Raw genomic sequence first — 14,201 nt, forward strand, 5'->3', positions numbered from 1 at the left:
GTATTACTACAATCATCTACTACTTCCCTGGGCTGGGACCTCCAGGGCCTGTGCACATGGCTTAAGGCTCTACCATCACCATCTTGAAATTCTTAGTAATTCTTGAACAAAGGGCCCACACTTTGATTTTGCACTGGGCCCCAGTGCAAATTTTGTGGCCAGTCTTGGGAAACTCCCAGGACACAACCACGCAGACTCCCCATCAGCTGGGCCCTGTCTCTGTAGCGACTCCCTGCCAGGCTCTGAGAACCGCGTGGAACCCTGACTCGCCCCACCCTCTCATGGTTCATGATTATGGGCCCTATCTAGCCTAAGACCCTTGAAGCAGTGCCAGCCCTTGCACCGAGCAGCAGCCACCCCCCAGCCCTCCCTGTCTGAGAGCCAGGCCCAGTGCTGGGGTGGCAGGGCCCCTGGAAGAGAAGAGCCAGGCCCTGCTTCTGGGCCTCAGTGGCTGGTGACCGAAGGAGAACAGGTGAGGACTCCATGATCACTGCCCCAGGGGCCTGACAGGAGATGAGCAGGGGTGACTGCTGAAGGCCCACAGTCTATCAAGTCCCTCAGAAGGCCCACTGGGTAGAGACCCAGGGCACAAGGGCCAAACAATAAGGGGAGCCTAGTCCTACCAAGAGCCTCTGGGAGGTTTTAACTAGTCACAACAGCTTCATGCTAGAGGCTTCTGTCCAATCTCTTCTTTTTGACAGTGTACCACATTGTACACATGGTAAAACTAAAGCTGCTGGATGTAATGTAGATATGATGGCTGGAGTATCAACAGCCATTTTAGACCCCGATGTGGACATCACATAAGGATGGCAAAGCAATGAGACAGAAGGAACCTGGATCCCTGGTGATCATGGAGCTGTATTACAATCTTGATGACCCATAGTCAGAGTTTGATAAGCTGCACTGGGGAGGGGTGGGGCGGTGCAGGGGAACCCATGATGTTCCTGCCTCTGGGAACTTTCTGGTAGCAAGAACTCTGAAGCAAGTTGTGAGGTACATCCCTGCAAAAAATACACACACACTCCAGCTATGAGTGTGCTAGGGGAGAAATTCTCCCCAGCGAGGGTGTCACCTGCTCCACTACTTTTCCTTCCACAGTTCTGGCTGCTGCCCAGCTGCTCCTGGGTCCTGCTCCAGAACTTCATCCTTCCACACCTTCTGTGACCTTGTCCATCCCTAAATGGAAATGCCCCTCCACATGTGATTTGCTCCACAGCGGCTCCTCCCACCACTGCTCAGAGGGGTGTGGGTGCCTTGCCCTCCCCACAACAAAACAGGAGCTCAGCATCTGACCTTTCAGGCCTCTTCCTCATGTTTCCATTATGGCCTTGCCCACCATCTGTCCAACTCTTCAGACCAGAAACCCAGGACCACCTGCATGGCCCCCACCTCTCCCATCTCCCCAAAATGCCATAACATGGTCACTCTCTTTCCTCCTTGCCGCTGCCCAACTCCTCCTGGCCAGGAAAGGCAGCATGGTGGGGGAAATAGGTCCAGGCTAATGCAAATTTGAGTGAACTCCACGGTCCCTGGTTATGCCCTCGGGTAAATTACAACTGACCCTTGAAAAACAAGGTTAAAGGCGCCAACCCTCCTTGCAGTCAAAAACGCACCCATAACTTTGACCTCCAAAGAATTTAATAGCCTACTGTTGACCAATAAACAGTCAACTGACACATTTTGTATGTTATATGCTGCATTCTCAAAGCAAGCCAGAGGAAAGAAAATGTTACTAGGGAAATCATAAGGAAGAGAAAATACATATACAGCACCGTCCTGTAGTCACTGATATAAATCTGCATATAAGTGGACCCACACAGCTCAAAGCCATGGTGTTCAAGGATCAACTGTACTTAGATCAGTTTCTCCATCTGCAAAAAAAAAGGTAATAAAAATACCTACCTCACAGCATTGTGAGCTTTAAATAAGTTAATACTTACAAAATACTGGAGTAAGCATTCAACAATTGTGTCTCAGTGTGCACACTTGGGACCAGATCTCACTGGTGGGGCATCCTGGACACTGTGGAATGTGGAGCAGCATCCCTGGCCTCACCCATCCTACCAAGTGTACCTTTCCTCCCCGAGTCGTGACAACTACAGATGTCTCCAGATATGGCTCAGTGGCCCTCCTGGGGCAGAATGGACCCCAGGTGAGAACCACCTGTTGAGAGCACTATCATGATGACTGGTTCCCTCCATCTTTTGAACCTTGGAACCACATCATTTATCACTAGTCTTTCCCAACCCCTCAAACAAACCCTTACCCACTCAATGCTCTTATTTCTTGCTCCTGGAACTCAATCCATGGTCTCATTTGGGGCTTTCACCTTCACTGCACTTCTCACCTAACCTCCATGCTTTCACATAGACATACACACACCTGCCTCTTTAGTGCTTATCTTAATTGACACCTCCTCCAGGAACCTTTCCTGGAAGCTCTCCCACTAAATTAAGATTCTTTATACTCCACATTTCCCAAAAGCACTGTGAGCGAGTAGCTCTTGTCTGCCTTGCTCAATACCATAATTCCCCAACTCTAACAGTGCATATGTAGGTTCAGCAAACATTTAGTGAGTGAGCAAAGGTTTCTGGGAGAAGGTACTGTTCATAGTAATCACGGGAAGGTAGGGGAAAGGAGGAGAGAAAACACATGGAGGAATATTGAGGAATGGCCAAAGGAAAGGAAAGAAATCCACTCGGGGAGTGCCAGATGGCTCAGTCAATTAATCGTCTGCCTTCAGCTGGTGTTATGATCTCAGAGTCCTGGGACTGAACCCCACATCAGGCTCCCTGCTCTGTGGGGTTCTTTAAAAAATAAAATTACAAAATAAAAAATATTTTTAAAAATAAATCCACTCAGGAGGGCCACCACCAGAATTTATTTATTTATTTATTTATTTATTTATTTATTTATTTATTTATATGATCAGATCTGGGCTTTAGGAAGATTTATTCTGGTACAGTGGGTTATACATAAACTAGAAGCAAGGAGGCCAATTAGGTACTTGATAAGATGGTTCAAGTGAGAGGTGGGGGTACAACTGCAGTGGGGTAGTAGGGATGGAGCGAAAGGGGAGCAAGGTAGAAGAGGTCCACTAGAGCCCCGTGCCTAACAGCAGATTGAGTGGGTTATGAAATCAAGTTGGTGGGTTACGATCAGTTTAGTTGTTTTTAATGGACCAAGATAGAAGTAGAAAACATGAGAAGTGTTGACAGGATAAATATAAACTAAACTTTGTAAAGTTTTTATTTCAGTTTAATATGTGTGCATATATACCCAGATGGTATTAGACTGCCATATAATGCAGCGTAAAATGTACAATATATTGGATATATGAAATGTATTGAATATACATATGTATCAAAAGATACAAGTACTAACCAGTAATTCTCAACCTATTTTGAGGTGTTGGGTCTCTTCTAGAATCCTCTGTGCCAGACATTTGTGGGGTTTTGCCATCAAGCGTCCATTCCACTTCTTTTGGAGTAACACCCTGATTCTCTTTTGAGGAACGACCTTTCTCCCATGGATTTAAATACCACTTCTATGTGGGCACTGAAGGGAATGGGCTTGGCATATGTGGGTAGCAGTGAGGAGGCCGGTATGGCTGGCTGCAAGGTGAGTGCGGGGGTGGGGGTGGGAGAGTGGGAAGGTAACATGGAAGGCTTCCTAGATCCTAGCCAGGAGCCAGGGTTTCATTCCAGGAGTTAGAGGCCCACGACCTCAGATTGACAGCTCCCCTCCATCAGCTCCAGATATATGGCTGCTCACCCGACACCTCTACTTGGATATCTCAAAATGGCAAATGGTTATCTCAGACCAGCAACCGCTGGGCACCTAGAAGCATTCACTCAATAGTTGATAATAAATGGTTGACAGAGGCATGAACTGGATAGAGTCATAAACTGGATAGTCAGGGAAAGCAGGAGAGGGTGCGAGGTAGTAAGTACCCCACTGTGCTGGACCCATCTCACACTTTTACCTGGAAGTCTGAGTTGTGAGCTGATTTAATCCTGAAAGCAACAGAAATGTGAGGATTCTCCTGGAGGTGCCCCACCCATTCTGCTAAACTCTCCTGGCTGCCAAGACCCACAGGAGCCTATGCAGTTTCTCCTTTTTCCCTTAATCTCAGGAGCACCAGGTCTCCCAGGATGGAGAGGCACTGTTTCAGAGGTGGACTATGAGCATCATCCACAAAAAAAAAAAAAAAAGAAAAAGGAGCATCATCCACAGAGCAGCCAGCATGGTGCAACCAAGACATGCTCTGTCTCTGCCTACCTGACCTGGTTCCCAGGAGATGCCAGACCCCCCAGCTGAAACCCCCAATTGACAGAGCCTTTGAGTCCCCATCAGGTTCAGTGACTTAGGAAAGAACTGATCACTTCCGAATCCTCTGCCTCCCCCCAGTGGTCACTGTGACACAACGACATCCTTTTCCCCTCAGGACACAAGGAACTGGGATTTTGGCTGAGACTAGAGGCAGTTTTGTTTACTAAATTGCAACAATGCAAGATAGGAAAGACCACAGGCAACAGATTGAAGGAGATACCTTCTTTCCCTCTTCTGCTTATCCTTCTCTTCCTCAAATATTCTCTATTTACATAGATTCAGAGATATTCAGTAATCACAATGGGAAAAGTAGTAATCTGGCAGACGCTATTTAAACCAAGTGATCTAAATTATCATCACGAGTGGTACAAAGTGACATCTTGTGCTTCCTGATACGGTGCACTGAGATGGGCACATCATTCCTATGTTATTCCTGCCAAAAACTGGTAACCTAAGTTTAATCATGAGGAAACATGAATCAAAGCCAAAATTAATTAATTTGGCATTCTTCCAAATAACTGGGAGTACTCATTACCAGTGTCATGGTCAAGAAAAAATAAGACTGAGGAAATGATCCAGACTGAGGAGACTAAGGAGAAATGACATTTAAGTGCGTGGGATCCTGCACTGGATCCTGGGACGAGGGAAGAAATCGTTTGTGATCAACAGTTGAACTTTAGGTAAGATTGGTGTATTAATGAATAGTATTGTAAATCAATGTGAATTTCTTAGTTTTGATCATTGTACTGTGGTTATGCAAAATGTTAATACCTGAGGAAGCCTAATGAAGAAGGTATAGGAAAGATGTTAGGGTTCAAAGCTGATGGCCAAGGAAGAATTCTTGAGACATCTCTGGTGCAAAAAAGGTGGTTTTATTTAAAGCACAGGGACAGGATCCATGGACAGGAAGAGCTGCACTGGAGTCATGAGGAATGAAGGAAGCTGATGCACCCAGCTTGGGTCAGGAGCCCCCCATCAGCATCAGCATCGACCACACGGGACATCCTGCTGTCAGGAAGGCCACCTGTGGACTGAGGAAGGACAGGAAGGGTGCTGAGTGGAGGAGGCAACCCAGGATGAGTTCCCTTGCCCTCACCTGACTCTGAGCTCACTGAGGGTGGGGAACTGTGTAGTTGATTAATCTCTGGGTCTTCAATCTCAGCATGGGGCTGGGCACATGCCACCGCCAGAAATGTAGCCATTTATAACTTGACTGTGAAGGGAAGTTCACAGTTCTCAGAGCACAGCCAGGGCTCAAGGGGATCCTCAGACTTGTCTCCTGGTGGGCCGGGGAGGAGGCAGGCAGTGGAGAAGCCAGCCAATCAGCAGTTTAGGATAAATCACTTGGATCCCTCCATTTCCCACTCCCAACCTTTGTATTAGGAAAAACTCCAAACTCTTTGCTGTGGCTTATGAGGGCCTTACTGTCCCCTCCCTGACCTCATTTCCTCACTCTGCCCTAGCCACATGAAACTCACTGCTCCTCCAGCTCACCAAACTGGTTCCTGCCTCAGGACTTTTTTTTTTTTTTTTTTTTTTTTTTTTTAGGACTTTTATACTCGCAGATCTTCTACTAAATGTCACCTCCTCAGAGGGAGCTTCCCTGACCAATCTATCTATCTGTCTATCTTTCTTTCTTTCTTCTTGCTTTCTTTCTTGCTTTTCTTTCTTTCTTCTTTCTTTTCTTGCCTTTCTCTCTTTCTCTTTTCTTTCTTTCTTTCTTTCTTTTTCTTTCTTCTTTCTTTTCTCTTTCCTTCCCTCCTTCCTTCCCTTTTTCTAAGTAGGCTCCATGCTGGGGTTTGAGCTCATGACCCTGAGATCAAGACCTGAGCTGAGATCTAGGGTCAGATGCTTAACTGACTGAGCCACTCAGGCACCCCCAATATCCCCTTTTCCTCTGTGACAATATGCTGTTTTCTTTTCTTTGTAGCACTAGTCACTATTTCATATTACTTTGTTTACCTGTCTATTGTAAATATCCTTACAAAAGAATGCAAAGTTCCATGAAGCCAGGATCTGTCTTGTTCATCCCAACATGCAGAATGGTGCCTGATGCACAGTAGAACTATGAATATATATTGCTGTGTAACACTTGTCTCCTAGACTCAAGGGCTTGTAATAGCAACCATCATTTATCTTTCATAGTTTGTGTGTTGAAGAACAGGAAGGGCTAGCTGGGCAGTTCTCTCAGGGTTTTGCCACAATGTGGTTTGTGTCTTGGCTTCCTTACAGCATGGCGCCAAGACAGATGGGATTGTTTGCATGAAGACTGAAGGTTTTCAGGTTTGCTGTTCCAGCAAAGCAGATGAAAGTTGCATCCTTCCTGCCTGTTATGACCTAGACCACATAGCGTCATTTTCACTGTACTGTATTTAACCACCACTAATGAGTCCACCCCCAATAAAGGGAAAGGAACAGGGATCACCTTTTTTGATGGAAAGAGGGTCAAGAATTTGGGACCATATTTTCGAACTACCACCAGTAAGTGATGAATAGTTATTTAATAAATAAGTAAATATTGATGAAGTTAGTTAGAGGAGACCAGATAAAGCAAAAACAGGCCTAAGGTGCAAATGTTGGCAGCCATTGGCACTTTGGAGACAACTGTGAAACCGGTGGAAATTTAGTTAGCTCATCAGGCTGACAGGTTTAGCATCTATGTCCCTTGAAAAACCACAACTGGATTATATTTAGCAAGTGATGACGTGTTTCTGGGAGTTGCCCAAAGTGTGGGATGAATGTGGTGTATGAAATTACTTTAGGAGACATGCAGACATAGCATTAGATGACACCAAATCACATGATTTACAGTTCTCCGTTTTCAGTTCTCTTTCAGTACTTCTCATCATGTCAAGAAGAGTTTATGCTGAGTGATAATATGCCTTTAGTAACCCTCTAATACTCTGCTAATCTCTCTTTAACATCAAAGAGGCAGGCTTGGGGCTCGGTAGCTTGACTAACAACAGTATCTACCCAGAATTTAAAACCCTTGTTTTGTTTTCATGTTTATTTCTGCAATTATCTCCTATTCATGGCTTAGCGTTTTTCTATTTGGATGGTGATATACTCTATTCAATGTAAATGTAAACCAATAAAAAGGCGTGTAAAGAAAAGTATTAAGTTCATTAAGAGACACAGAGTTTAGGGCAGGCCCGGTGGCACAGCGGTTTAGCGCCGCCTGCAGCCCAGGGCGTGATCTGGAGACCCTGGATCGAGTCCCACGTCAGGCTCTCTACATGGAGCCTGCTTCTCCCTCTGCCTGTGTCTCTGCATCTCTCTCTCTCTGCATCTCTATGAATAAATAAATAAAATCTTAAAAAAAAAAAGAGTCATAGAGTTTAGACATATGGTAAAGGGCAAGAAGATCTATCTATACAAGAGAAAAGATATATAAAATGACAAGAGAAAACATATATAAAATCAAACAATGAATATAATGCAACAAACTAAAAATAAGAAAAACTAAGCCTACACACTGCTGGTGACCAGATGAACTCAATGCTGTCAATCCTTTCCAGCAGTGACATTTTAGCTATTCCTAAAGAACTCAAGATCTGTGGCCTGTGCTTATATTTTGGTGGCAAAATCCAGTGTAGGAGAATCAAGGTGTCTGTTAAACAAAGTTAGTGTAATTCTTAATAGTATTAACCACCTCTCACCCCCTAAAATAAATGAAAGTTTCTGAACAGTGCTTCTGAAGGTCTGTCATGCATAGGAAGCCCTTGGGAATTTTGTTAAAATGTGGATTCTGGTGAAGGTCTGGTTTAGGACCTGGGATTCTGTATTTCTAAAAGCTTCCAGGTGATGTTGATGTTGGTGATTTGGGAACCGCAGTGAAAAAAAAAAATAGCAAGCTCTAGAAACAAATATAGTGTGTTCTGAACATCTCTTCTAGCTCTGCAATTAGTGATGTTCACATTAGTAGCCTGAAATCAGCCATGGTTAAAGTAGTCACACCAAGCAAATCACCACTACAAACCAGGGTTCGTTTCATTGTTTTATTAGCTGTGCTCTAGTCTTATGAAAGTGGTAGGAAAACATAAATAAAATTTACAATGAACTACACCACACACACATATAAATACATATACATACACACATACTGGCGCGCGCGCACACACACACATTCTCCCCCAGAGAAGCAGTTGTTAAACATCTGCCACTCCCCAGAGGTTGCACAGATGTGTACAGGGAAACCATGTAGATGAGGGGTTGGCAAGCTTTTTCTGTAAAGACCCAAATGGCGAATATTTTACGTTTTGCCGGCCAGTCTCTGTTAAAAAGGAGTGGGCACTGCTGCTGCAGCTCGAAAGCAGCCACAGACAATGTGTACATTAGTAAGTGCGACTGTTTTCCATTACATTGCGGACACTGACATTGAAGCTTCCTACAATTTTCACATGTCGTGAGATCTTCTTCTTTTGATCTTTCTCCTCCCCACCAATTGAAGGTGTAAACCATTCTTAGCTCACAAGCCAGATGCGGCCAACAGGCCAGGCCGTAGGGCCTGCTCGTCTAGATCACAATGGAAGAGGAGTGGAGCCGGGAGTCACACGGCGTAGACGCGGGACCCAAGGCCCCGGCACAGGGCCCAGCAGGTGCACAGACCCGAGGGCCCGAAGGAGTTCGGCAGGCTCCGAGGCCCGAGAGACCCCTGAGGCTCAACGGCACCGGGCAGGCGGGGAGCATGAGAGCAAAGCCACGGGAGCTCCGTGAGCCTTCACGAGAGGTTTAGAATTTACTCCAAAGTCACGAGAAGGCCCTCTGGACGCGCGGAGGAAAGATGAGCCCCTGATCTACTTCACACTGTGTAAAGACTCCCCTGCCGGGCGCGCTGCGCGACCCCGGGGCGCGGAGCCCCACACGCGGCGGCGGCGGCGGCGGCGGCGGCGGCGCCCGGGGGAGAGAGGCGAGCCCGGCCCGGCCCCGCGCGGCCTGCGTCCGGGCCACAGGGCAGAGCCAGGAATGCGCTCGGCCAGACTCCGGGCAGGTGAGCCGGGAAGGCGCCGGCGGCCCGACACCCTCCCGCCGGCCCCGCCCGCCTCTCACACGCCGACGCTCGACGCCCCGCCCCGCGCCAGGCGCCCCCAGGCCACAGCGGCCCCTCCCCCACCGGCCCTGCCTGCCCGATCTCTGACCTCCGACCCCCACCTCCCCCACGGCCCCACGTGTCCTAAGGAAAACGCTGGCCCGAAGTACTGGGCCCTCAGGAGGGGAAACTGAGGCATCAGCCGACCGGGCGCCCCGCCGGCCTCCCGTCAGGCCTGAGCACGTGGTCAGCACCTCCCCCCGCCCCCGCCCCCGCTCCCGCCCCCCACAGATCCAGAGGTTCACCTCGGGGAAGGCCTCGGTCGCCGCTCCCTGGGCGGCTCACGCTCCCACCGCAGGGAACTCCGGGAAAACGAGCAGAAAGCCGGGGCGTCGAAACTCAGCCCTCTCCGCGCCGCCTCACCGAACGTTCGTTCCCGCGTCGCCGGCGAGGCGCGCGCGAGGCTCACTACGCATGCGCCCTGCCCTGCCCACGCCCCCTTGGTCGGCGGGAAAAGGAGGCGGGGGGCAGTTAGTGCGCAGGCGCGTGCTCGGAGCGCGGCCGGGCCGGGACCGCCTGCCGGAGCGCGACTCCGCGCGGGTCTCAGCGCGCAGGCGCGAGCTGCCGGCCTCGCTCGGAGTCAGCTTGCGAAGTGCGCACGCGCGGGAGTTTCTGGCAGAAAGCAGGCGAGCCCGGGCCGGCGCGGGGCCTTGTGGGAGGGCTTAAGGAAGTAAAATGGCGGACCTGGCGAACGAAGGTAGGGGAGGCGCCGTCGGGGGCCAGCTGGCGGCCGGGGGACGGGCGGTGGGAGGCCCAGGGGCCCCAAGCCCGAGGGGTGAGCACCGCGGAGTGCCGGGGACCGTGTGCTCCCAGATAGCGGCCCAGCGGGCCCCGCGGCCGCCCCCCATTGCGTCCCCTCAGGCCGGGCTCCCCGGCCCGGCCCATCTCTCCCGGCAGCCTCGGCCCTGCCACCGTCCGGCCAGGGGGCCTGGGAGGGCGCTGGAGCCACGGCCCTGAGGCCCTCCTGCTCCCCAGGCCGGGTCCGAGCCTGAAGGGGGCGGGAGGCGCGGCCTCGGCGCCTTGGCCTCGGATGTAAATAGACCTCCGGGCCTGGTCGTCGCCCACCGCGCCACGCTCCCTCCCTCGCCGCCTCGTTCCCGGGGGCCCGGCTCGCCCCCTTCTCCGGCCTGGCGCCGAGCAAGCCCACCCCCGAATCCCGCGGGGTTCTCGTCCTACGCGGGCATGCTCCACGTCGAGGGTGGAGGACACCTGGTCTGTTCCCCACCCTCCCCGAACTCGGCCCCCCAGCTCCCGCCAGTTCCCCCCGGATCCTCAGTGGCGACCTGAGAGTCGCGCCTTTTCCATGCCCCCCCCGCATTTCGGCCCGGCCGCGGGGTGTGGACCGCTGAAAGCCCCGGCTGCTTTTTTTGGCCCTTTATCGCTGCACTTCCAGAGAAGGGGAAAGACAGAGACTGTGTGTGAATTCCCTCCTGACGTCCCACCCGAGCGTTTTCGACAAGGTTACAGTTCCACATCCTCTTGAGAAAGCACTCCCCAAGCTGCTGCTGTCTGCTTACATCGATGGTGGTGTTGATATCGCGGTAGCCTCAGGACTTCCGAGGCCTATTTTTAGCTCCCTCCGTTTCTAGGTGCACCTCTGTAGTTCTAGCAAGCTGTCCACCTGCCTGGCCCTCTTCCCCCATCCCACGCGCCCTGCTGCCGGGAGGGTGTCCTAAGGTTTGCATACTGAACTGTAAGAATGCATGAATGAAATAGTAACTGCCCACCTGGCCGAGCGTTGCGGGGCGCGGGGGGTGGGGGGAGGGGTAGTACCATGTACCATTCAAAGCCTTGAATTCTGTGATCTTGTAATACTCCTCACAAAAGATCCATGAAGGAGGTATGTTCTCTCGGTGAGGGAACCGAGTTAGAGCAGTTACTTGTCCGAGGCAGGTGAGTGACGCAGCTGGTAAGCAGCAGAAATGTGAAGCAGGTGGTCTGGCTTCCGAGCCCAGCCCCCCCATACACACGCCCGCCCCCCCCCCCCCCCGTACACACGCCCCCCACCCCATCCCCCACCCCCTGCCATTTCGTCCTGTAGCCCTCCTCCAGCCGAGGGTTGAGGCATTCCAGTTTGTAAGAACCAGTTAAAAGGCAGGAGAGGGAGTGGGTAAATGGGAATCAGTAGGACATACTTTATGTCTTTACACATTTGGCCCGTTCGGTTTCTTGAGCTTGTTAATCTTAAAAATAATAACGGTCAGATGGGCTTATTCAGGAGTAACAGAATCACAATTTCAGACAAGCAGGTACCGGCAAAAACCGTAGGCAAGTCTCACCGCAGAGGAGAGGAACATTATCACAGGGAGATGGGGGAAATTGTGAGAACTCGTTTTGAATTGGAAGTCTGTTGGAGAAAAGCAACATTTCAGGGTGATGACGGTTTTCATTGGCTAATGCAGAGGTAGTCGATTTCTTACAGAAGATTCTTACAGAATATACCTCTTTTGTCAGGGCCAGTAATTGATATTTTTGTACTGTTGATGTTTCTTCTGTTGGGGGCTGTAGCTGACAGTTCTCCCCTGAATTTCTATTCCATAGTAAGGCAGCGCCTTCTGACCTCCATTTCTAGCCCCCCGAGCCTGCTTTAGTGAGGTTTTTCCCATTATTAATTTTCACAGACTCAAGACTTCACATATCCAACATCATAGTGATCTACATTTAAATGTCTCATGGGCACATCAAACAAAATCCCTGTCTTTGTCCCCAACACCTGTCCACTCCACAATCCTCCTCCCATTTGTAGTAGTGGCAAGTCCATTCTTTGAATTGCCCAGGCCAAAAACCTTGAAGGCCTGCTTGACTCACTCTTTCTTTCTCTTTCTCTCATGCCCCAGCAAATCCTGTCAGTTCTATCTTAAAATATTTCCAGAAGGTGACCACTTCTCACTACCAGTGCCGGTTTCCCCCTCTTGGGCCTCCCTTCCATTTGTACCCATCTAACAACTCAGCCCAGAAGCTAGAGTTGGCCCCCTTATACCTCCCTTTTCTCCCATTCCACCACTCTCTCCCTCACTTGCTCTGCTTGGGTCACTCTGGTTTCCTCAGTGTCCCTTGAATGGACTATATACTCCCTCTTTTATGCCTTTGGACCTGCAGGTTCCCCTGCTCCTGAAACAGTCTTCCTCCCAGATATCCCCCTGTGGTTCACTCCTGTACCTCCTTCAAGTTTTTACTCAAATATTTTACTTTATTATGGAGAACCTCTCTGCCCACCTATTTTAAATTGGATCCACATACTCTAATCCCCTATCCCCTTTATCCCACTTTATTTTACTAAGCACATATCATCATCTGACATGTGAAGTTTATTTGACTACCTTTAGAATATAAGCTTCACGAGGGCAAGGATTTCTTTCTGTTATGATCACTGATGAATTCCCTACATCTAGAACAGTGCCTGGCACAGAGTAGGTATCCAAGAAATGTCCGTTGAATGAATGACTGAATTCATCAGTGAGGACCCTGATTGTGAGGCATACTTTTGAACACAACGGGAAAATTATGGATTCCTGTTTTCCAGGGATAACATTTCTAGCAAATGGACTACACATGAGCTATAGATTGCATAATTGAATGGTTAGTATAAAATAGAAGAATGGAATGCTTTGTACTTAAAGTTTTTTCCTAGTAAATGCCACACTCAATACTTTGCCTCTGACACTAGTTCTGGCTCAGTTGTCCTCAGGACATAACTCTTAATGGCTTTTGGCTTGTACAGCCTGCTGGGATGTTTAATTTATTATTCACTATGTAAACTAGGGCTTTCTTGCTTATGCATTTTGAAACTTTAGGGACTGCCCCATATGTGTGCTTTTCCTCTTGCTGTTTTAGCTCCAGTCAAATGCCCTCTTAGCTTCTGTTTTTCCACAGTGGTATTCCAAGCTGGTCCTCCTTCATACCCAACCCTTCTGTCTCTCTTCTCTGGGCCATCACCACCTCTCTCTGTGTCTGAGGCAATGACTATGCACCTGAGCTGAGCATCAGAATCACTGGGGCAGCTTTCTTAAAACCACAAAGACTTAATCCCCACCTTCCAATTCTGTAAGATGTCAGGTGGGCCCTGGGCATTTGTATGGTAAGAAAGCAGCATGGGTGATTCAGATGTGCAGCCAGGGTTGAGAACCATTGGCTTGAGTAGTGCAGGTTAGGTGTGCTGTGCTTGTACACAAATAAACGTTTCCAATTGTGTATCTAATACAGCATCTTGTTGGCCTTCGTTGCCATGGTGATCTCTTCAGGGATGGTGACAGCAACTCCCACAGCCCTTTCTTGGTACTTCTATAGTCTGTGACTTTCAAAGTCCAGTTGGAATGCTTCTCTCCTAGGAGAGAGACTGTGTGTGTGTTTTACACTTGTGTCCAGGGATATTCTCTTCTTCTCCTTGGCATTTTGCTATTCATATATCTCAAACTCATTAATCATCCTATCCCTGAAGTTACTCTGCATTGTAGATGGATGTCAAGATTTGAATGCAGAGTTTTGTATCTGGTAAAAATAAAGAATGGGTAGGGGGTGAGTAAAATCTGTTTGAGCTGTAAGATATCTTGGATTCCAGATCCCAGTGTTTAAAGATGCCATATGCATATGAATCCTTTCTGGCCTGTGGACATGGTATAAATCAGCATTCTCGACTTTGCCCCTACCTACATTTTTGAGCCAGATGATTCTGTATGAGTGAGGGCTGTCCTATACATTGTAGGATGTTTAGTGGCGTAGCACTGTCCCTAACTCTACCACTGTATGCTAGTAGCACACACTCTCCCCTGCACCCCTA

At 49.1% G+C, this 14,201-nt stretch overlaps 1 protein-coding gene and 1 long non-coding RNA gene across 14 annotated transcripts in view; one reads left to right on the top strand and one right to left on the bottom strand.

Moving 5' to 3' along the window:
• Positions 1-5,188: 5,188 nt before the first annotated feature.
• LOC112666359 (uncharacterized) lies at positions 5,189-9,967 on the bottom strand. The gene is made up of 2 exons (XR_003140823.3): positions 9,670-9,967; positions 5,189-5,366 (listed from the first exon to the last, which is right to left on the bottom strand). It is a non-coding gene; the product is annotated as an uncharacterized LOC112666359 (long non-coding RNA).
• Positions 9,286-14,201, top strand: part of RANBP3 (RAN binding protein 3) — a 53,936-nt gene continuing 49,020 nt past the window's right edge. For 5 of the 13 annotated variants that reach the window (XM_025457149.2, XM_025457150.2, XM_025457151.2 and 2 more), the window contains exon 1: positions 9,286-9,325. In XM_025457149.2, the coding sequence (XP_025312934.1) occupies positions 9,301-9,325 (25 nt within the window). In that variant the 5' untranslated portion in view covers positions 9,286-9,300. Of the gene's footprint in view, positions 9,326-9,974; positions 10,122-14,201 lie in introns of those variants that run through there. The other 8 variants (XM_025457146.3, XM_035702864.2, XM_049098174.1 and 5 more) reach the window with 3 other exon arrangements.

The sequence above is a fragment of the Canis lupus genome, chromosome 20, assembly GCF_003254725.2.
Source record: "Canis lupus dingo isolate Sandy chromosome 20, ASM325472v2, whole genome shotgun sequence".
In the NCBI taxonomy this organism is placed as follows: Eukaryota; Metazoa; Chordata; class Mammalia; order Carnivora; family Canidae; genus Canis; species Canis lupus.